The following is a 23479-nucleotide window of genomic DNA, read 5'->3' as shown; positions in this document are numbered from 1 at the left end:
CAATACAAATAGAAAATAGCAGCCATGTGCAGATCTTTCTGTAGCTCCTGCAGGGTGGCCCCAGGCAGTGGTTGACTTTGTATCTCCCTGGAGGCACTTGAGCCAGTGCACTCAGTGGACAGCTTCAGACCATAGCAGATTACAACTCTACACATCCCTGAGTGACACACTTAAGAGGCAGACTCAGTGAGCACCAAAGCCCCACTGAAGCAAGTCCTGCTCCATAGGGGTGTTTCCTACACAGCAGCTCTCCCACTGTAGTCGCAGCTGGTCCTCAAAGCCAACTGGTCTGGAGGTCAACCCCTTCCAGTGACGCCAATAGCAAATGAGGCTCAACTACAAGACTGTGCACACAGCCCACACAGGGGCACACCTAGAGTGCCCACCTCAGGTGACTGGGGAGGCTGAGCCACTGGTCCCTACAGGACACCTACTATACAAGGCCACTCTACCAATTCCAGGAGACATAGCAGCTCTACCTAATACATAGAAACAAACACAGGGAAGGAGCCAAAATGTGGAGACAAAAAACATGTCACAAATAAAAGAAATGGAAGAAAGCAAAGTACTGGATAAAAAATTCAAAACTATGGTTAAAAGTTTACTAAAGGATCTTCATGAGACTTTCAAGGATCTTAGTGAGAATGTCAAAGACATGAAAAAGGACCAGGCAGAAATTAATCATACACGGACTGAAAAAATAATAATTTATAGAAATTCATCAGTAGAAGAGAGTATTCCAAGAATCAAATAAACAAATTGGAATATGAGAAAGCAAAACACACCCAATCAGAAGAGCAAAAAGTAAAAAGAACCCAAAAATATGAAGATAGTGTAAGGAACCTCTGGGACAACTTCAAGAGTAACAACATTTACATTATAGGGGTGCCAGAAGGAGAAGAGAGAGAACAAGATATTGAAAATCTATTTGAAGAAATAATGACAAAAAACTTCCCTTATCTGGTGAAAGAAATAGACTTACAAATCTAGGAAGCAGAGAGAGTCCCAAACAAGAATAACCCAAAGAGGCCCACACCAAGACAAATCATAATTAAAATGCCAAGAGTTAAAGACAAAGTGAGAATCTTAAAAGCAGCAAGAGAAAAGCAGTTAGTTACTACCTACAAGAGAGCGCCCATACGATGGTCAGCTGATTTCTCAACAGAAACTTCGCAGGCGAGAAGGGAGTGGCAAGAAATATTCAAAGTGATGAATAGTAAGGAGCTACAACCAAGACTACTCTACCCAGCAAAGCTCTCATTTAGAATTGAGGGTCAGATAAATAGCTTCACAATCAAGGAAAAGCTAAAGGAGTTCATCACCAACAAACCAGTATTACATGAAATGTTTAAGGGAATTCTTTAATAATAATAGCAATAATAATAATAATAAGAGATAAAAAATATGAACAATAAAAGGGCAACAAATACATATCAACAATTGAATCTAAAAATCAAAATAAATGAACAAGAAATCTAATGAACAAAATAAATTGGTGAATAAAATAGAATCAGAGGCATGGAAGCTAAAGACTGATGAATCTCAGAGGAAAGGGAGGTGGGGGGAGCAGAAGAGATTAACCAAAGAGCTTACCTATGGACACAGACAGTAGGGTGGTAAAGGCCTGGGGTGGAGTGGGAACCGGGTGGAGGAGGGCAATGGGGGAAAAAGAGGGACATCTGTAATACTTTCAACAATAAAGATTTTTAAAAATAATAATAACCTTAAATGTAAATGGATTAAATGCTCTAATCAAAACACATAGGACAGCTAAATGGATAAGAAAACATTACATATATAAACGTTGTCCAAAAGAGACCCACCTCAGAACAAAAGATTCACACAGACTGACAGTGAAGAGATGGACAAAAATATCCCATGCAAATGGAAACAAACAAACAAACAAAAAAGCTGGGTTAACAATATTATATCCGACAAAATAGATTTCAAGACAAAGGTTATAAAACAGTGGTTCTCAACCTTCCTAATGCCGTGACCCTTTAATACAGTTCCTCATGTTGTGGTGACTCCCAACCATAAAGTTATTTTCGTTGCTACTTCATAACTGTAATTTTGCTACTGTTATGAATCGTTATTTAAAAATCTGTGTTTTCTGATGGTCTTAGGCTCTACAGCAGCGGTTCTCCACCTGTGGGTCGCGACCCACAGGTTGAGAACTGCTAGCAGGGTCACCTAAGACCATCAGAAAACACAGATATTTATATAACGATTCATAACAGTAGCAAAATTGCAGTTATGAAGTAGCAACGAAAATAACTTTATGGTTGGGAGTCACCACAACATGAGGAACTGTATTAAAGGGTCGCGGCATTAGGAAGGTTGAGAACCACTGCTATAAAAGAAACAAAGGTCACTACATAATACTAAAAGGATTGATCCGACAGGAGGACATAACACTGGTAAAAATATATGCACCCAATATAGGAACACCTATTAGTAAATATAAAAAAAAACTCCTGGTGTATTATGAGGAAGAGAATGAAGGCAATGCAGTCATAGTAGGGGAATTGAACAGCCCACTGTCAACATTGGATACATCATCCAAACAAAAAATAAACAAGGAAATAGCGACCTGAAATGACATACTAGATCATATGAATCTAATTGATATTTACAGGACATTTCATCCCAAAGCTGTAGAATATACATTCTTCTCAAGTGCTCATGGAACATTCTCAAAGACAGATCACATATTAGGACACAAAATGAATCTTAATAAATCCAAGAAGATTGAAATCACATCAAGCATTTTCTCAGATCACAATGGCATGAAACTAGAAATCAACTACAATATAAACACTCAAAAATATTCAAACACATGGAGGCTAAATAGCATGTTATTAAACAAAGAATGGGTTACCAATGAGATCAAGAAACAAACAAACAAACAAAAAAACTTCCTAGAAACAAATGAAAATGAACACATAACAACCCGAAATCTATGGGACACAGTAAAAGCAGTCCTGAGAAGGATGTTCACAGCATTACAGGCCTACCTCAAGAAGCAAGAAAAATCTCAAACTATCTAATCCTGCACCTAAAATAACTAGAAAAAGAATAACAAAGCCCAGAGTAAATAGAAGAAAATAATCAAGATCAGAGCAGAAATAAATGACATAGAGACAAACAAACAAATAAACAAACAAAAGAAAGAATGAAAGATCAATGAAACCAAGAGCTAGTTTTTTGAAAAGATAAACAAGATAGATAAACCTGCCCTAGCCAGTTGGCTTAGTGGATAGAGCGCCAGCCTGGGACCAAAGGGTCCTGGGTTTGATTTCGGTCAAGGCACGTATCTCAGTTGCAGGATACTCCCCAGCCTGGGCCCTGGTCAGGGTATGTGCAGGAGGCAACCAATGTGTTTCTCTCACATTGATATTTCTCTCTGTCTTTCCCTCTCTTTTCTACTCTCTCTAAGAAATCAATGGAAAAATGTCCTTGGGTGAGGATTAAAAAAAGAAAAAGATTGATGAACCTTTAGCCAGACTCATCAAGGAACAGAGAGAAGACAGAAATCAAATCAGAAATGAAAAAGGAGAAGTAACAACTGACATCATAGAAATACAAAGGATAGGAAGAAAATACTATGAACAACTATATGTGAACAAATTGGACAACCTGGGTGAAACAGACAAATTCCCAGAAACATATAATCTTCCAAAACTCAATCAGGAAGAATCAGAAAACACTGAATAGGCTGATAACAACTAATGAAATTGAAGTAGTAATTTAAAAAACTCCCAGCAAATAAAAGTCCTGGACCAGATGGCTTCACAGGCAAATTTTACCCAACATTCAAAGAAAAACCAACACCTACCCTCCTCAAGCTATTCTAAAAAATTCAAGAGGAGGGAAAACTTCCAAACTCTTTTCATGAGGCCAGCATTACGGTAATTCCAAAGCCAGATAGACACTACAAAGAAAGAAAATTATAGGCCAATATCCCTGATAAACAAAGATGCTAAGATCCTCAACAAAATATTAGCAAATCAAATCCAGCAATACATTATAAAGGTCACACACCATGACCAAGTGGGTTTTATTCCGGGATAAAAAGGTTGGTACAATATTCACAAATCAATACATGTGATATATAACAAACAAAATGAGTGATAAAAATCACATAATTATATCAATAGATGCAGAAAATGCATTAGATAAAATCCAGTACCCATATATGATAAAAACTCTCAAGGTGGGCATAGAGGTATCATACCTCAAAGTAAGAAAGGCCATATATGACAAATTTACAGCCAACATCAGACTCAATGGGAAAAAACTAAAAGCGTTTCCCTTAATATCAGGAACAATACAGGGAGGTCCCCTTTCACCACTCCTATTCAACATAGTACTGGAAATTCTAGTCACAGTGATCAGACATGAGGAAAAAATAAAAGGCATTCAAATTGGAAAGGAGGAAGTAAAGCTCCCGTTATTCGCAGATGACATGATATTGTACATAGACAACCTTAAAGACTTCACACCAAAAAACTACTAGATTTAACATATGAATTCAGCAATGTAGCAGATTACAGAATTAATACCCAGAAATCTATGGCATTTTTATACACCAATAATGAGTTTTCAGAAAGAGAAACGACACAAACAATCCCATTTACCATTGCAACAAAAAAATTAAGATACTTAGGAATAAACTTAACCAAGGAGGTAAAAAACTTGTACTCAGAAAACTACAGGACGTTAAAAAGAGAAATAGAGGAAGATATAAACAAGAGGGAGACTATACTGTGGTTCACGGGTTGGAAGAATTAACATCATGCTTTTGAATCTACTTCCAAAATTATAAAATTTGAGAAACATTTATTCAATGACTACTAAAAGCAAGTACTATATTAGGTGCTGTTAATTCAAAAGACATATAGACATATGCAGACATGGGTCTTGATATTAAGAAACTTAAAGCTAGAAGTTAGTAAATTTCACTGTTGGTTCTACATGTATCATCTAACCTCAAATTAACACAGGTAATTTTTCTATACATACATGCATATACATATGTGCACACATACACAAAAAAATCTACATGTAAACACACATACAAATATATGTAGAGAGAGAGAACCAAAGTTACAAAACCAACCCATTTCACTTTCAAAGCCTTCAGTTTTATCAGTGTTTAAGTAAATGCTTCAGTAAGAGACAGATGGAATTTCTGCTCTTTGAGCATGCTCAATAGACTAACAATTTAATTTTCTCTTATAACCAAAAATGATTCTTACGTCAAGCACTGATCCAGAGAGATCAGCTCGTTCAAGATTTGCACAGCAGAGATTAGCATGTGCAAGATTGCAGCGGCTTAAATTGGCCATCTTGAAGTTAATGTATCGAAGGTCCAAACGAGAAAGATCAGCACCACTAAAGTTTAAACCCTGAAATTAAAAAACACAAATTGTCACCATATTTAAACCATTTGTTACATTAAATTTAATTATTATACCTAACTTGCAAGTTTTTTAGAAGCAATTGGTGGTTCAGTCATTTGGAATTTGTTACAAAACACGATCAAATGGAACTTAGATATATAAAATCAGTGTCCTGACTGGGTTCTAGTAAAAGAAACTGTTTGCAATTAACATTAGAAAGCAGCCTGGCTATACCGCATTTATGTGCAGAATTTTCTAAAGAGAGATCTCTGTTAGCCACATACCTGCGGACTAGTATTATTTTTGTTAAACCTAATTATATTTAAACTAGAGGCCTGGTGCATGAATTCATGCACCGGTGGGGGTCCCTTAGCCTGGCCTGCGCTCTCTAGCAATCTGGGACCAGGGGATGTTGGACTGTCGGTTTCTGCCTGGCCTGCGGGGATTGGGCAGAAACCGGCAGTCCGACATCCCCTAAGGCAGGGGTCCTCAAACTTTTTAAACAGGGGGCCAGTTCACTGTCCCTCAGACCGTTGGAAGGCTGGACTATAGTTTAAAAAAAACTATGAACAAATTCCTATGCACACTGCACATATCTTATTTTGAAGTAAAAAAACAAAACGGCAAAAACACCCGCATGTGGCCCGCGGACCGTAGTTTGAGGACGCCTGCCCTAAGGGATGTAGTAGTGCATGAAGCGGCAGGTGGCTGGGGAGGAGCCTGAGCCCAGGCCAGGCGCTGCACCACTCCCGCTCATCTTGACCCTGCTGCGCCTGCCGCCACTGCTCAGTAGCGCTGCTGCGGAGCGGGGAGAGGCTCGCGCCACTGCAGCAGTGCTTGCCAGTCATGAGCCCAGTGTCTGGTGCCTGTTGGTCAGTTGAGCAGTGCTCCCACTGTGGGAGCGCACTGACCACTAGGGGGCAGCTCCTTCGCCAAGCATCATAGCAATCGGTCAAAGGTCGCTTAGGGTTTTATACATATAAATAATTTTTTAATTAAACAATTCAAGATAGTTTCTTTTTGAAAAGCAAATATTGTGGTTTTCAAAAACTTTAATGCTATAAACATAAACATAAAAGTATCTGCCACTGACTAGTCATGCACAACTGTACAAACAATTGATGTTTTATTTTAATTGCTAAAATTTCTATGCACTACTCCAAGACTTCTATGTGAGGTATAACTTGAATAACTGGACAATAAAAAAAGCTATTACATATCTTTTTTTTTTTTGCTAACCATTTTGGAATTACATCAATGTTATGGCCCATAATTAGATTATATCTTGCATGAAAAAAGAAAATGAAGCAAAAAAAAAAAAATCCTACAAGAATATAAAACATTATTCACAGATTTGCTGACATAACTCATTTAAATGTCTGTTTTAATTACCTGGCAACGCAATTCTGATTTGGTTGGAGTGGCTAGCAGAAATCTGACAAATTCCTTTCGCGATATTGGTGAATGATCTTCTGGTGGTTGAGAATTCTTGAAAAGAGGTATTAAGAAATTAGTGGAGCATTTTGGGAGATAGCTACAACAAATGTAATATTGGCTCGTGAAGGAAGAGCCTTACCTTTATTGCCACTTCTAGGTGTTCAATCAATGAGTCAATACCAAAAAATCTGGCTTCTTCCAACACCCCTATCATAATAAAAATGATGTGACTGTTACAGAAAACTTCATTTTAATATTTATATAATTCTTTATGTTAAATTCTCACAAAAGAAGTGAAATTCAACAAATAGATTATCAATCAATATTGAAGAAAAATAACTCTTATTTAGAACATAATAGGATATTTAAAAATATTTGTAAAACAAAGTAGGTAGTTTACATTTATCAAAAGAAAAAATGTAAAAAACTGATGAAATAGAATGAAAGGCTTCCATATTTCAAAATCATTTCTAAAAATTACTATAAAGAAGCCATAGGCAAAAAATCCTAACACTACACATTCCTCAAGTAATTGATATAGTGGTTTGATTGTGAATCCAATAAAAAATAAACAGTTTACCTAACCTTAACATTTCATTGACCCTTTCCAGTGGAACAGATCTAAATAGGTTTGTCCAAAATATCTTAAGACTTACTGAATTAGGAAATTATAGAAATGTATAAAAATAAACTTCAAAGCAAAAGTGTAATTTAGAAACCTTTTATATATGTACATTTTTAATATATTTTATTGATTTTTTACAGAGAGGAAGGGAGAGGGATAGAGAATTAGAAACATTGATGAGAGAGAAACATCGATCAGCTGCCTCCTGCACACTCCCTACCGGGTATGTGCCTGCAACCAAGGTACATGCCCTTGACCGGAATCAAACTTGGGACCCTTCAGTCCATAGGCCGACGCTCTATCCACTGAGCCAAATGGGTTAGGGTGAAACCTTTTTTATAAAAGAATCAATTTAAAAAAAGACTTCTAAAAGATAAAAGGGATTTTAATCTATCATTTACTTTTCTTAGTTTGGTATAAAGAAAATCTGTGGATTGTCCTGGGGACTTATATACTTTCTCACATCTGTCAATAAAACTTTTCATTAGAGTATCCTATATAATAAAAGCCTAATATGCTAAGTGTCTGGTCGTCCAGTTGGCCATTCAACCAATTAAAGCATAATATGCTAATGATATGCTAAGGCTGCTCAACCACTTGCTATGACATGCACTGACCACCAGGGGGTAGACACTCCAACCGGTAGGTTAGCTTGCTGTTGGGGTTTGGCTGATCAGGACTGAGCAAGATGGGTTGGACATGTCCTGGAGCCCTCCCGTGATCCCTCCCTGGCTGGCCAACCTCCCTCGTCCCTCCCTGGCCCCGATTGTGCACCGGTGGGGTCCCCCAGCCTGGCCTGCACCCTCTCACAATCCAGGCTGAGGGACCCCCCCTGAGTGTACAAATTTCGTGCACCAGGCCTCTATTCTATAATAATAAAAGTGTAATATGCAAATTGAACGAACGGCAGTCCAGACAACCTTCCAGATGACCTTCTGGACGAAGCTGGGGCTGTAGCCACGGGATTGAGGCAGCCGCCACAGCTGCAAGGAATCGAGGCAGCCACCCCGGCTGCGAGGGAGGGATCGAGGCAGCCGCTGCAGCTGCGAAGGCCTACTCTTGCATGAATTTCATGTACTGAGTCTCTAGTGTAGAAATAAATTGGGGTCCATTTTCTTTAAAATGAAGACTTCAGTCATTCAGTAGCCTGAGTTTACTTTTTTAAAAAGGACTGAAGAATTACAAAGATGGTAAGAGGTGTAATCTCTCCCTTCAAATGTTTCCAAGATAAGGGTAACTATAATTAGATATAGAAAACCACAGCAGTTATCTGGGAAAAACATTACAATCTTTTTTGGGTAAACCCAATGCTACCTCCAATATTCCAACTGCAAAACAAAGGCCATCTAAGGACCAGCACATCACTCAGGTAGCCGCTCTGGGACAACATCTTCTGTCCACTCCAGAGTGGCTTCCTCTCTGGATTCCTCAGGAAGGGGCAGCTACACTTCAGTATCTGTCCCTGGTAGAAACCCAGCAAAATGAGATTCTAGGGGCCTCACTCTCAGTTTGCCAAGTTTTTATGAGTAAATCAGAACCTTCCAGGGAGTGTGGTAAGAATGTTTGTCCAATTCTAGGCTCAGAACTAAACCTTAAAAACTTCCAGGAAAGACTTATAAATACAACTGCCCTCTGAGGGACAGTTTAGGAAAGAATGTGATATTTAGTGTATTTTGCGTTAGCACCAGTAAGATCTGGATTTGATCCCAGCTTCGATTTTGACTTGAAGAAGCTACAATCTTTCTCTTAACTAAAGCCTCCACATTTGTGAAATGGGGATATTATTACCATGCAAACAAAGTTGTCAGAAATATTAAAAGAGATAATGCGTATTTGTTATCTGGTATAATACTTGGCACCTACTTGGTAGGCCTTCCATAAATCATTAATATTAAATTATATGTTTTAAGTTATTATTAAGTTACACGTTTTCTAATATTTAAGACCATTCTTTTTTTTCCTATATCAAACTGGGTTTCAGAAAATTCATGTTAGCTTCAGGGAAATAGGTACTGAAATACTAGAAAAGTTCTCAAGTTAGTGGACTGATTGAATTGAGGTGAGATTTAGCTAAAAAAATATAGAAAAGATTATTTAAGTCAGGGAAGGAATGTTTTGAAGACAAAAGAAGAGAAAGGAAGGCATGACTCATTGGAAAAAGTGAAGGCCATTAAAGGCAGGAACAGAAGGAAATGATGAAGGTAAACAAATAAAGTACTGATGAGAGCACAAATTAAGAGCTAGAACTAAGGTTACTTAGGTATGTGGGAAGAAGATAAATAAATCACTAGACTATTTTAAAGCGTATAATTACGTGGGGCAATTTATAGCCAAAGTAAAGAGTTTGGACAGAAACTGTACTCATTCAAAACAACACCACATAAAGTGAATCAGGAGAGAGCTCTGTTTGCTGAAAAACTAAATATAAAAGACCAATGGCAGAGAAACATGAACAGCTTGTTAATAGCCTGCATTGCTGAAGTCAGAGATAGCAGGAAGGACATAAAATGCTGTCAAGGACACAAGGAGAAATGAAAAGGAGAAGCTTCAAAGGGCCCCTAAAACGCCTATAGCTGAGTCTTAAAATGTAATCATGAGAGGGTGGCCATTAGAGGTACAGTTGCTGAAGGAAAAAGGTTCTATCAAAAAGTGGATCACTGGTTATTTTTATAATAATAATATTTGTAGACGGCTAAAATAAAAACATTTTACAACACAAATTATAAGCTAGCATCCCTCCCCACCCGAAGCTGATTCTGATGGGTTTTCAAAATCAGATTTCAGATAAAATTTTAGACTTCCAGGTTTTCTTTAAAAAATCCAGTCTCTGGCACCCTGGGCCCACACACATGGCAATAATTTGGCAGATGAGTAGGCATGTACACTCCAGATCACCACGCTCCTTAAGTCAGACCAAATTCAGTCACTTGGAGGCCTATAAACTTTGACTATGCAACCACAGCTGTGTCGGGGAAGGATGGAAAAAGGACAATGGCGTCTGCCTGAACTTCTGTCCGGGAGAGAGCTGGCCAGATATCATAGTGGCGTCTCTTCCCTCGCTCCTCAGGAGGACCTTGGTAGGACAGATATCCCTCCACTTCTAACTGCCACACATGGTGTGGTATGAGCCCATTTCACATGTCCTCCCCTCCTACCAGTCTTGACATGATTTCTTCTTTATATCATGGTCACAGGCATTCTGTTCAGCAAGTCTTCAAGTGGGTTCAAGGGTGGTTATTGTAAACTAGAGGCCCGGTGCACAAAATTCGTGCACTGGGGGTGGTGTCCCTCAGCCCAGCTTGCACCCTCTCCAATCTGGGACCCCACGGGGGATGTCCGACTGCCGGTTTAGGCCCAATCCCACAGGGATAGGACCTGAACCTGCAGTTGGACATCCCTCTCACAATCTGGGACTGTTGGCTCCCAACCGCTCGCCTGCCTGCCTACCTGCTTGCCCTTAACCGCTTCTGCCTGCCAGCCTGATCACCCCCTAACCACTCCCCTGCCATCCTGATCGACGCCTAACTGCCCTCCCCTGCTGGCCTGATCGCCCACAACTGCCCTCCCCTGCCCGGCCATCTTGTGGCGGCCATCTTGTGACCACATGGGGAGGCCATCTTGTGTGAGGGTGTGATGGTCAATTTGCATATTACCTCTTTATTATATAGAAGGATTGACTTGTAATTTTGATGTGGTTGTGTTAGGGGCAGAAATAGGATATTGGGGACCAGCTACAATAATAAGACATATTAATCATGCTCTGTTAACCACGATTGTTTTGTTCTGATTAAAGATAGGACATTCTAACCTGGCTGGGAGTTGTATGCCCTGGGACATGGGAGCTAACATCAGAATGCAGTCCATCCTCCTGTCCCAAGAACTGCCTTTCATTATGGAAAGATTTACAACCTCTTGGCTGAAACAATCTAGTTCCAGAGGCACCGTCTCTTTACAACCTCCAGCCCCCTATTATCTGTAATCTGGTCCCAGCGCACCCGCCCGGGGACACCTGCCCTCTGCCACACTCCCCAGCACCCATGGCTTGTAACCTGTAATGATTACACCTTGCCTACTTTCCCATGCCTTTACATGTAATCTTTGTCCTTCTACCCAATATAAGCTGCTGGCTTATGGGGAGAGGCAGAGCAGATATTTGAGGATGACCTGCTGCTCTCCCACACTGCCGGCATTACTGGAATAAACACTCATATATGATTCAACCCTGTCTCTGCTTAATTGGCTCAAGCAGTGACAGGAAGCACAGACCCCTTGGTTATCCAATTACAGTTGTTAGAGGAGGTGACCACAGCATTTACCTACTCCTCCATCTTGACTGGAAGTTTCGATCAGTGTTATTTTTAACACTCAAAGGGGACTCGGAGAGACTTTCCACAAGACTATCTACCTGTGCCTATATCTATTTCTATACCAATATATCGATTTTCAACCCGGGTGCTGCGTCATACAGGTGTTCCACAAGAGGCACACTGGTATGCTGCTAGACTTTTAAAACATGCACTGCCTGACTTCTTTTCTCTTAAATCAGTGGTTCTCAACTTTTCTAATGTCGCGACCCTTTAATACAGTTCCTCATGTTGTGGTGACCCCCAACCATAACATTATTTTCGTTGCTACTTCATAACTGTAATTTTGCTACTGTTATGAATCATAATGTAAATATCTGTGTTTTCCGATGGTCTTAGGCGACCCTGCTAGCGGTTCTCAACCTGTGTAGAGCTGTAGAGCCTAAGATCATCGGAAAACACAGATATTTACATTACGATTCATAACAGTAGCAAAATTACAGTTATGAAGTAGCAACGAAAATAATTTTATGGTTGGGGGTCACCACAACATGAGGAACTGTATTAAAGGGTCGCTGCATTAGAAAGGTTGAGAACCACTGTCTTAGATTGTCAAATAAAAAAAAAATGATGCCGAAACCGGTTTGGCTCAGTGGATAGAGCATCGGCCTGCGGACTCAAAGGTCCCAGGTTCGATTCCAGTCAAGGGCATGTACCTTGGTTGCGGGCACATCCCCAGTAGTGGGTGTGCAAGAGGCAGCTGATCGATGTTTCTCTTTCATCGATGTTTCTAACTCTCTATCCCTCTCTCTTCCTCTCTGTAAAAAAATCAATAAAATATATATTTTTAAAAAATGACATCAGCCAACACAACAATAGCCGTCAGGTGTGAATGAATCAAAATTATACCTACTTTTTTTTAGATTGGCAAAAAATATTTTATTTTTGGTGAGCTGCAGAATTTTAGTAATTAGTTAATGTGTATCATGAGATGAAAAGGTTGAAAATTGCTGCTATATGCACTCATATGCAGTTGACCTTTGAACAATGGGGATTAGGGGTGTCAACTCCCACACAGTCAAAAATCTGCATATAATTTTTGACTCCCCCAAAAGTTGTTGTTCTTGGTATCTGTGGGAAACTGGTTTCAGGACCCCAACAAATACCAAAATCTATTGATGCTCAAGTCCCTTATGAAACATGGCACAGAACAATACATCCAGTTGGCCCTCTGTATCTGGGTATTCTCAACTGCACATTAAAAATATTGTTGATGCCCTGGCCAGTGTGCTCACTAGTTAGAGCATCGGCCAGCACACCAAACGGTGATGGGTTTGATTCCCAGTCAAGGGCATGTACCAGGATTGTGGGTTCATTCCCCAGTCCATTTGGGGTGTGTACTGGAGGCAACCAATTGATGTGCCTCTCTCACATCGATGTTTCTCTCTCTCTCTCTCTCTCTCTCTCTCCCTTCCACTCTCTCCCTCCCATTCTATCTAAAAGCAATGGAAAAAATATCCTCAGGTGAGGTTTAGAAAAAAAAAATGTTGATGTAAAACCTGCAGACAGGGAGGGCCACCTGTATGCTATTTATTAACCTTTTGCACTCGGATGTCAAGTGTGACTCGACACGGTTAGCATCGGTAGCAGCTCGTATGTTGAATTGTATTGAATGTAGCAATAATTTGAAATATAAAAAAATCCAAATAAATAAGTATGTATGAAAAGAAACTCCAGTTTTTTATTCTACTGCCACACTTTGTAAAATCTGGGGTATTTAAAAAATTAAATCCCGAGTAGAATAAAGGAATCGAGAAAAAAGCAAGCGAGTGCAAAGGGTTAAAAAAAAATCCATGTATAAGAGGACCAGGCAGTTCAAACACGTGTACAAGGGTCAACTGTACAAGTAAAACATTTAGATACACCTTCACTTTATGAAAATATACTAACTTACTAAGCAAGTGAAAACAATAAAAATTATAAACTTACAAAATTGTGAAGAATTATACTGAAAACTCACCCAGTAAATTAATGCCATCATTTACAATGAGTTGTCCATGACGCAAGTAGTTCAAAATAGGTTCAAAGTACTCAGGACTTCGGTCAATTAAGAAAGCTCCTCTATGATCTTGCTTATTACCCCAGACACCTGTGTCACCATTAAAATGAAGGAAGTCCCCCATAATGAAAAAAAAAGTTAGAAATTTGTGGAAGAAAAATTGTAGAACATAACAGTAAGTTTTTTTCTTGTGTAAAAATATTGCTATCATTAAAAAGTAAAGAAGGACAAAAGATATAAAGTCAATACAAATAGATCACACAAAATGTAAAAATCCTATGTTGCACTCACCTTTGTCCTTAAACATGTGGGCCAGCATACTGTCGGGTTCTTTGTTCACTAAAGTGCTCCTAAGAATTCAGGGAAAAAAATTGATTTCTCCATTTGTCTTTATAAACAAACATATTTAAGTCAAGAGTATACTCGATCCCAGCTGTTCTCTCAAAAAGATGCATGCTATAACCTGGTAGGAGTGATGCTGGGAAACAAAAACGTGCAGTAAGTTGCCATTTATCAAAATCTCTTCTATTCTGGCACTTCCTTTGACTTATATATTGTTTTAGTTTCCTTTTTTAAAAAAAACACCACATGATTCTATCCATCTTGCAAGCTATTATATCACAATATTCTTGATCTAGAATTATTTTTCCTATACCTTTAATATAAGCAGTTGTAGTCTCTATGAATTTTAATATTGTTAATTTTTATTTGCATTGCATATGTATTACTGAATATCTAAAAAGCATGTTCCACAATACTAATTCATGCTTTCTCTGGAATGATTTGTGAATCATTTTTCTTCTCTTTTCTTTAAAATAAACTTTCTAAAAAATAGTTTGCAATAACACAGTATATTTAAGCAGCATTTCAATATCTTCTAAGGAAATCAGTAAACTGAAGAACAAATGATACATAGTGCCCCCCGACACACAGCTACACACATGCACACGCACCTACCGTGTAGTTGTAAAGTACCGCCCTCCAACATTTAATGTAAGCCAGTCTGTGTGAGATCCTGACAACCCTTCAGGCAGTTTAGAATCTGTCTGAGGATCTAGAGAGAACAAGTAGAAAATAATAAATTTAATCGGTATTTGGGGAGATGGCAATAGCATGATTTTTAAAACTAAAAACACACATAAAAGTGTACCAGAGCTACCAGGACAACAAAACCCATACCCATAGACAACATCTCAATCAAAACTAGATGATAAGGTATTCCCATCAGCACTGGCAGGAAGAGAGCAGCATGGTATTAGCATCTGTGCAGGAAGAGGCTGAGAGAAACAACAGAGTACCCGATGAACCTAAGAATCCAAAGGAATCCACAAATATTCACTTCAAAGCTCAGCAAGTCCATTTGAGAAATAGAGACTGAAAATGGGAGGGGTATGCCCACTCCTACCATCAGTGATACAAGTAGTTTGCAGTAAGATCTGAAGAGGCTGGAAATGAACTCTCAGAACCTACTGGCCAAAACTCCCTTTCAGGACAAAGTCCCAAACTGCAGATAAGATTTTGGGAAAAGAATCCAAGTTGAATGGAATAGAGGAAAAAAAAAAAGGGGGATTACAGATAAAAGTCATAAAGGTTCTACATTCTAAAGAACCAGAACATATGAGAAGGTGAGTTTCATTTTTTTAAACACTTCATAAAAAAACACAGAAAAGGGAACTCTAGAGCCATGAAATGAGAAAAAACGTTCCTAAGTCAGCCCTCCCATCACAAGTTAAAGAAAACTAACTTCACATAAAATTGAGCAACAAAAAAGGACTGAGATAAAAATTCCATATAAAATTTTTAAGAGAATAAGAATTACATTCTTATAGACAATGAAAGTGCCAGAAAGAAATGCCTACAAAATAGATTAAAAACTATAACCTAATATTCCAAAACATGCTAAAGAAGTGAATAATACAAGATATAAAAGAATAACATAAATAAGAATTATAAAATTCAAAAATGAAGTGAGAGACTCAGAAGATAATTGGAAATAAAAAGAAAAATTTTGGAAATGAAGATTAAACTAGAATACACACAGGAGTCAATAAACACAAAAGACAATGTCTTAAGGGAAATAAAAGATACAAAAGGGAAAAGCTTTAAAAATAAAAAAGAAATAAAGAAATGAAAAGGATTTAATAGAAAATTTCAAATATATTAGGTAAATGTTCAAGATGCAACATACATACAATAGGAGTCCTGGAAGATTAGGCAGGGAACAAAATAAATATGTAATATAAACTTCAAGAAAACTTTTATGAAATGAAAAGATTTGAAACTACATATTAAAAGGGCTCACCATGTATCTGAAAGAAACAATTCAGAACAACCCAGAACATCCACAAAAAGTCTACTATAATCACTGTATTTTAAAGGAAGAGACTGAACATTCGAGTGACTTAGGAAAAATAATCACTTATGAAAGACCAGATATTTTTTGACACAAATATTGTAAGCCAGAATAAAATGGAGTAACATATTTCAGATATTTAAAGTAAGAAAGTATTTTTTAACTGCTTCACTGAGTCATAATTGATACACAATAAACTACACATTAAAATTTACAATTTAAGTTTTGACATATGATATTATATCCAGTCAAACTAACTTTAAAAATGTTATTTACTTATTGACTTTTAGAGAGAGATAGGAAGGGGGGAGAGAGAGAGAAACAAAAACATCAATTTGTTGTTCCACTTATTTATGCATTCATTGGTTGATTCTTGTATGTGCTTGACAGGGGATTGAACCTGCAACCTTAGTGTATCAGGATGACACTATAACCAACTGAGCTATTGGCCAGGGCCCAACTGACTTGAAAGTATAGAAACCAAAATACTTATTATCATGCAAGATGTCATAGAACATTGTTCTCACAACTTTTTTGTAAGGAATTTACTGGAGAACAAGTTTCAAACAACCATTGGAAGCATGAACATAAGGAATGGAGGTAAAAATTAAATACACTTGAGGAATAAAACTAAGAGATAGTTTGAAAGGAGAGCATATAGTATATAGTAGATATATATTTTGACAATGTAGAAAAAATACAATTATTTTTTAAGTAAGGGGAGAAAGGAATGAAGATATGCAAAAAATGTTTAACTGTCTTTAGCATTCACACTGGTAATGAAAGTATTGAGATTTTTACTGACACATTTATGTGTTTTATGTGGGATGAAGTAAATGAGTAATTATGTGACATTATAATTCTATCATTCCCAACGTCCCTGAAAAATCAAGATTATTGATATGATAGAAAGGAGATATAAGATAGAAGTTAAATAAAAATCTTATTTTCCTGATTATAAACTGTAAGTATTAGCATGAATCCATGAGATAACCTCTCTATATATTATATGTAAAGCTTTATAACATAAAAGGTACTGTATATTATATATACATTTTATCTCTGGCTAGCTATGTATTTCCAACTCTGTCTACCAAAAACCCTAGTAACAATGATAAACCCAATAACAATGAGCCTCCCTAGCACCCAGATTGTGTCTTGAGATGATATTTCTCACTAAAAGAAATCAAGGCCCTAGCTGGTTTGGCTTGGTGGATAGAGTGCTGGCCTGTGGACTGAAGGGTCCCTGGTTTGATTCTGGTCAAGGGTGCATGCCAGGTTGCAGGCTCCATTCCCATTAAAGGGCGTGCAAGAGGCAGTCCATTAATGATTCCCTCTCATCATTGATGTTTCTATCTCTCTCTCCCTCTCCCTTCCGTTCTGAAATCAATAAAAAAATATCTATATATCTATATCTATCTATATATATATATATAAAAGGCTAATATGCGAAGTGCCTTCTCGAGAGTTCAATCACTTGCTATGATGTGCACTGACCACCAGGGTGTGGCGCGGAACATGGCAGGTGACCAGTGGCAGCAGCAGGGCCAAGCCTAGGAACCCTACCTGTGCACGAATTTCATGCACCGGGCCTCTAGTATTAAAAATAAAATAAATACTAGAAAAAACATTGATCAGGATCTAAGACAGGAGAAGTATAAGATGAACACCTTGTTATTCCAGATAGTAAGGAAGCTATAAAAGACTAATGAGTTTGTGTTAAAAGATTTGAAGAGTTTTCCACTGGCCCAAAGTAGGATAATCCAGATATCAATTAACGCAGAGGATGAAAATAAAGATACCAAATATTTTTAAATCCAAAGATTCATAAGGATGAAATAACAATAAACACTAATTGATCACTTTTTATTTTGTCTGTATGTATGCAATGAACCAATTATATGACCACTGCCTGCCAATAACTCTGTTAGGCTAATGGATAATAGAAGATCAGAAAAATTTTTTTGCTGCCAATTGGAGATGGAGAAGAGTATGCACTTACTTCTAAGTGGGCAACTACCAGTGCAATGATCCTGAGATCTACCTCCACTCACCAAGTACAGTTATGTGATGGCTTAAAAAACATTCTTAAATTTTCAGAGTTTGATTGAGTGGAACTAAATATATCAACTACTTGCTAAGAATACTTATTGTATTTAAGCCTAATACAACTGTCGCTTTCTTCTGAATCAAAGGGCAGTGTGTATGTGTGCAAGTGTATGTGTTTGACACCAAGTAATTTTTGACTAATCTGATTTGACCACTATGAAGGATTGTCAAACATTACTTATGCATCAATACATGCTTAAAAATATATAATATAACATTTATAGAAATTGTCACAACTACTATTAAAGAGAAAATTTCAAAACAATTATAATTTCTAAAATCAAAAGTACCCTATAATGTCATATTTAATGAATGTGTACATATCCAGAGCATTTTAAAGGCATGTAAAAGATAAGCTACCTATACTAAATATGATCATACAATTCAAATTAAGCATTTACTTAACACACACACCCAATGCAGAATCAAAACAGGTATGAAAATTTGAATCCTACCACAAAATATTTTTTAATGTTAAGCCATGTAAAACATGTAATTTTATCTTTTTTATTTTGGCAGACAAAATTAGCTTTTAAGGAAGTCACTTACCAATGAATGGCTCTCCTTCACACACAAACAAAACATCATCATCCCTGAGGGAAATAAAAATTTAAAAAGGTACCATCAAAATCCAGAAATCACATGAATTATCTATTTAATACAGGAACTGTTCCTTAGAATTATGTAGAAGACAGGTTTGCAAAATGGACTATGTAAATTTCCAGTGCTTTCTTTGCTAAATACCCACTACACACACACTTAAATATCCTTGGATTTAAATTCAAGTAAGATCCAGCACATGAAAGTACTTTTGAAATGGAAAACAAGTCAACAACACAAAACCTACTATACAGATTATTAAAATTAAGCTTTCTTATCAATTGAAGAATGTACTGTTATGTTCAAAGGATATGATTAAAGCCCTAGCCAATTCTTCTTTTTTTATTTTAATTCTGTAATCCTAAATAAATTACTGGGGTTTTATCCCATATCATCAGCTGCTTTGTGCTTTGGAAAGCAAAATAAATTTTTGTACTAAATTTAGGAAGAATATATGAAAGTAACTGCTGTAAACACTCACCTACTATACACCCCCCCCCCCCCACAAATGTAAATGACTGCACATAATCTGAAGTCCTGGATTATCAGTGATATCCTCCTCTCCTGCCCCAACCCATCCCACCATTACTACAAGTAAGTTACCAGATTGTTCTGTGACCCACAAATTATTAAACACGTATATATTTTACAGTTCGGAAGGCTTATGACCCTCCATGTTGCAGAAATTTTTATTTCCTATAAAACATCATAGGAACACACTGAATTTTTCTTATAAGCGAAGTCTTTTTAAGAAATCATTCAACAGTGTGACTCATTTATGCATAAAAACGGAAAGAATCTGGAAGATAGATATTGAAAAACTAAGAAATTCTCCTATTTTATTTGGATTTTAAGTATGTATCTTTTAGATTTATAACCTTTTCTCCTTGCTCACAATGCCAGTTAACTTTTTAAGACTGGTATGAAAATTTGTTTTCTTCTCTAACAAAAATCAGCTAGTAACTTTATGGCCTGGATAGTTATTTTCTCAGATGTTTAGTTTTTTAATTTATAAAATGAAGGGACTAGAAGTTATTAACTTCAAAGGCAATATATTATATTGAAAAGTCATTATGACCTACATTTAAATGAAAATTAAGCTTTATATATACTATTATAATGTAGAGCATATTCTTTTCACTCCATCAATTTTCTTTTAATCTTTACCCGAGGATATGAGGATATGCTTATTGACTTTAGAGAAAGGGGAAGAGAGAGAGAGAGAGAGAGAGAGAGAGAGAGAGAGAGAGAATCAATGTGACAGAGAACATCAATTGTGTGCCTTCTGTATGTGCCCCAGCTGGGGATTAAACCCAAAACCTAGGTATATGCCCAGAGCAGGAATTGAACCCACAACCTTTTAGTGTATGGGACAACGCTCCACACTGGCCGGGGCTCACTCCATCAATTTTTTTAAAAACCCCATGCTTTGCCAGTGAAATGAGATAACGTGGGCAAAGCAAATACGACATAACTGGCACACTGTCAGTAATTGTGTTCCCTTTCCATATTTGTTAAGCCTCAAAATTCTATGATCCTATAAGGATGAGATGAGGTAAACTAGATACTTAAAGAGATAATTCTGCCTGGGATATTTAAAAAACTGAACCAAGCCCTAGCTGGTTTGGTTCAGTGGATAGAGCATCGGTCTGCTGACTGAAGGGTCCCAGGTTTGATTCTGTCAAGGGCACATGCCTGGGTTGCAGGCTCAAACCCGAGTGTGGGGTGTGCAGGAGGCAGCCGATCAATGATTCTCTTTCATCACGGATGTTTCTCTCTCTTTCTCTCCCTCTCCCTCTCCCTTCCTCTCTGAAATCAATAAAAATATATTTGATATTTTTAATAAAAAGGAAAAACTGAACCAAAAAGCAAACCAACCAAAACCCACTATTGTGGTAGATCACTGATGAGTTAACTCTGCTTAGCAAGTTTTCACCAAAGTAATGAATATTTATAATCCTATATAATAAAAGCCTAATATGCTAAGTATCCAGTTGTCTGGTCGTCCATTCAACCAATCAAAGTGTAATATGCTAATGATATGCTAAGGTCTCCCAACCGCTCGCTATGACATGCATTGACCATCAGGGGGCAGACGCTCCAACCGGTAGGTTAGCTAGCTGCTGGGGTCTGGCCAATCGGAACTGAGCGAGATGGGCTGGCCACACCCTGGAGCCCTTCCACGGTCCCTCCCTGGCTGACCAACCTCCCGTGTCCCTCCCCCAGCCCCTATCGTGCACCGATGGAGTCCCTTGGCCTGGCCTGCGCCCTCTCACAATCCAGGACCCCTTAGGGGATGTCGGAGAGCCAGTTTAGGCCCGATCCAGCAGGCCAGGCCGAGGGAACCCACTGGTACACGAATTCGTGCATGGGGTCTCTAGTTTATAAATGTTTGTGATATTTATAAAATTCAAAGCATTCTTAGGAAACCAATTAAACAAGAAGCAGGGGCACATAAAATTATAGAGATCAATTAGATTTCTTTTTTACTTTAATATATATTTTTATTGATTACAGAGAGGGAGAGGGAGAGATAGAAACATCAACGATGAGAATCATTGATTGGCTGCCTCGTGCATGCCCCCTACTGAGGATGGAGCTTGCAACCCAGGCATGTGCCCTTGACCAGAATGAACCCTGGGCCCTTCAGAACACAGGCTGATGCTCTATCCACTGAGCCAAATCAGCCAGCTAGGGCAGATTTCTAACATTAAAAAATACATGTCTTATTGGATTCATTTCTAGTGCCATAAAGAAATTCCTCATAACCATATATGAACTATGCAGAGAGACTATTAATATATTGGAATGTACTGAGGATTTTCTACCTGATCAATACACCCTAAGTTCAAATGATTTAAATTTCAAAGAGCAAATAGTGGACAATCACTTGCCAAAATCCTGAACTCTTTAACAGTGATTACACCATTGCATCAGGCAACTAGCATAGCATTGAGAAGCAAAGAGCTCAGAGTGGAAAGTTTATAAAAAGCGAAATTTACCTGATCAAAGCAATATCATCAATCAGTCCACCTTTCCCATTATATACACTAGTGGCTTTTATGCCAAGTTTACTGCTGGCCACAGAAAGTAAATCAGATAAAGTTCCATATACAGCAACCACCTGTAAAACACACCAGATTAATTTGAACAATTTGCATAATGAATTTCATCACTCATAAATCATAAATTATCACGCCATAAACTGGACTAAAATGAGATTACCATGTAAAAGGAGATTTTGAGAGGTTCTTGAGTGTTCCTTTTTTTTCTATGACAAATATTTACTGAGTGCCTAATATGCTGAAATCTAAAACTAGAGAATCAGAAATTGTCTGACTAAAAGCAAAGTGCAATCTTAAGGTATGTTAAACAGTGCTCCAGTTATGCTTCCTGTCGACTTGAGACGAATTATTTAACCTCTTTATGCTTCTGTTGCTTTACCTAGAAATGAAGAAAATTGTCGCACCTACATCAGAAGGTTGTCATGAGAATGAAATGAGCTAATGCATAGTTAAGAGCTTAGCAAAGTGCCTGAGACCTATTAAATCTTTATAATGTTTTTACATTATTCTTTTGCTATAGGAATGGTTTATTTAAAAAACTAGAGGTCTGAAGCACAAAATTCGTGCAAGGGGCCGGCTGCCGCCTCAGCCCCCGCAGCCTTGGCTTTGTCCGGAAGGTCCTCTGCAATGTCATTTGGAAGGTTGTTCGGCTGTCCAGTTAATTAGCATATTACCCTTTTATTATTATAGATAGGAATGATTTACTGCTGTTTATTATAACATTTATTACATCAACTACCATATAAAAGATAACAACTTCCCACCTCATTTAATTCCTCAATAACTACTTATTTTATAAAAGCCAGACTTTAGCGAACATTCTAAATACAGCAAGCAGCTGGGTTTGATTTATCCAGCTGAACTGCTCTGTCCTGTGTTCAATCAGGTAGTCTAATGTGTGAGGTATAATCAATTGCTTAGGTAGGGGGTTGAAAATCTCTACATGAAGTGAATTTCTTGCTCCAGTCCTAATTGTAACTATGGATTCCCAGCAGCTGAGTTGTACAGTTGTACACTTATCAGTTAGGATTTCTGAATGTTATGAATAAAAAGTAGGTGAGGAGCTGAACATGAAGCACTTATAGTCAATTGACTTCCCACAGGATATTGGATAAATGTGCCATATGAAACGAGAACCGGGCTGGTCCTTTGCTTGCCAGAGACTGGAGTATAGTAGACACTGATTTTTAGTTAAATTAATTAGTAGCTGGATATGAAGGGAGTTGTTTACTAATCTAGCAGCATGCAATCTTTCAATAGCAGAGTACTCAGTTGCCAACTGTTTCCTCTTGTATCATAAGGATAAAAAAACAGATAATTGTTCCAAGCTGGGGCATTTGTGAGGAGGGTTGTAGGCAAGCACAATTTAAAGGGGACTAAGTGAATTATTAAAATAATGCACAACCCAAGTGTCCATAAACAGATGAATGGATAAATAGCATGTGGTATATATATACAGTGGAATACTATTCAGCCATAAAAATAATACTACTACAACATGGGTGAATCTGGAAAACATTAT

The 23479-nt window shown here is 37.7% G+C and overlaps 1 protein-coding gene across 2 annotated transcripts in view; it reads right to left on the bottom strand.

The window, feature by feature from the left end:
• Positions 1 to 23479, bottom strand: part of KCTD9 (potassium channel tetramerization domain containing 9) — a 40574-nt gene that overhangs the window by 7855 nt on the left and 9240 nt on the right. Inside the window, exons 2-9 of one of the 2 annotated variants that reach the window (XM_008151462.3) lie at positions 21895 to 22016; positions 18842 to 18885; positions 14788 to 14884; positions 14122 to 14180; positions 13792 to 13920; positions 6982 to 7049; positions 6798 to 6893; positions 5262 to 5411 (exon numbers count right to left, since the gene is read on the bottom strand). In XM_008151462.3, coding sequence (XP_008149684.1) covers positions 5262 to 5411; positions 6798 to 6893; positions 6982 to 7049; positions 13792 to 13920; positions 14122 to 14180; positions 14788 to 14884; positions 18842 to 18885; positions 21895 to 22016 — 765 coding nt within the window. The remainder of the gene's footprint in view (positions 1 to 5261; positions 5412 to 6797; positions 6894 to 6981; positions 7050 to 13791; positions 13921 to 14121; positions 14181 to 14787; positions 14885 to 18841; positions 18886 to 21894; positions 22017 to 23479) is intronic. The other variant, XM_028160599.2, reaches the window with a different exon arrangement.

This window comes from Eptesicus fuscus, chromosome 6 (assembly GCF_027574615.1).
Source record: "Eptesicus fuscus isolate TK198812 chromosome 6, DD_ASM_mEF_20220401, whole genome shotgun sequence".
In the NCBI taxonomy this organism is placed as follows: Eukaryota; Metazoa; Chordata; class Mammalia; order Chiroptera; family Vespertilionidae; genus Eptesicus; species Eptesicus fuscus.
The sequence above is the reverse complement of the archived record's forward strand: the minus strand, read 5'-3'. Positions and strand labels throughout refer to the sequence as shown.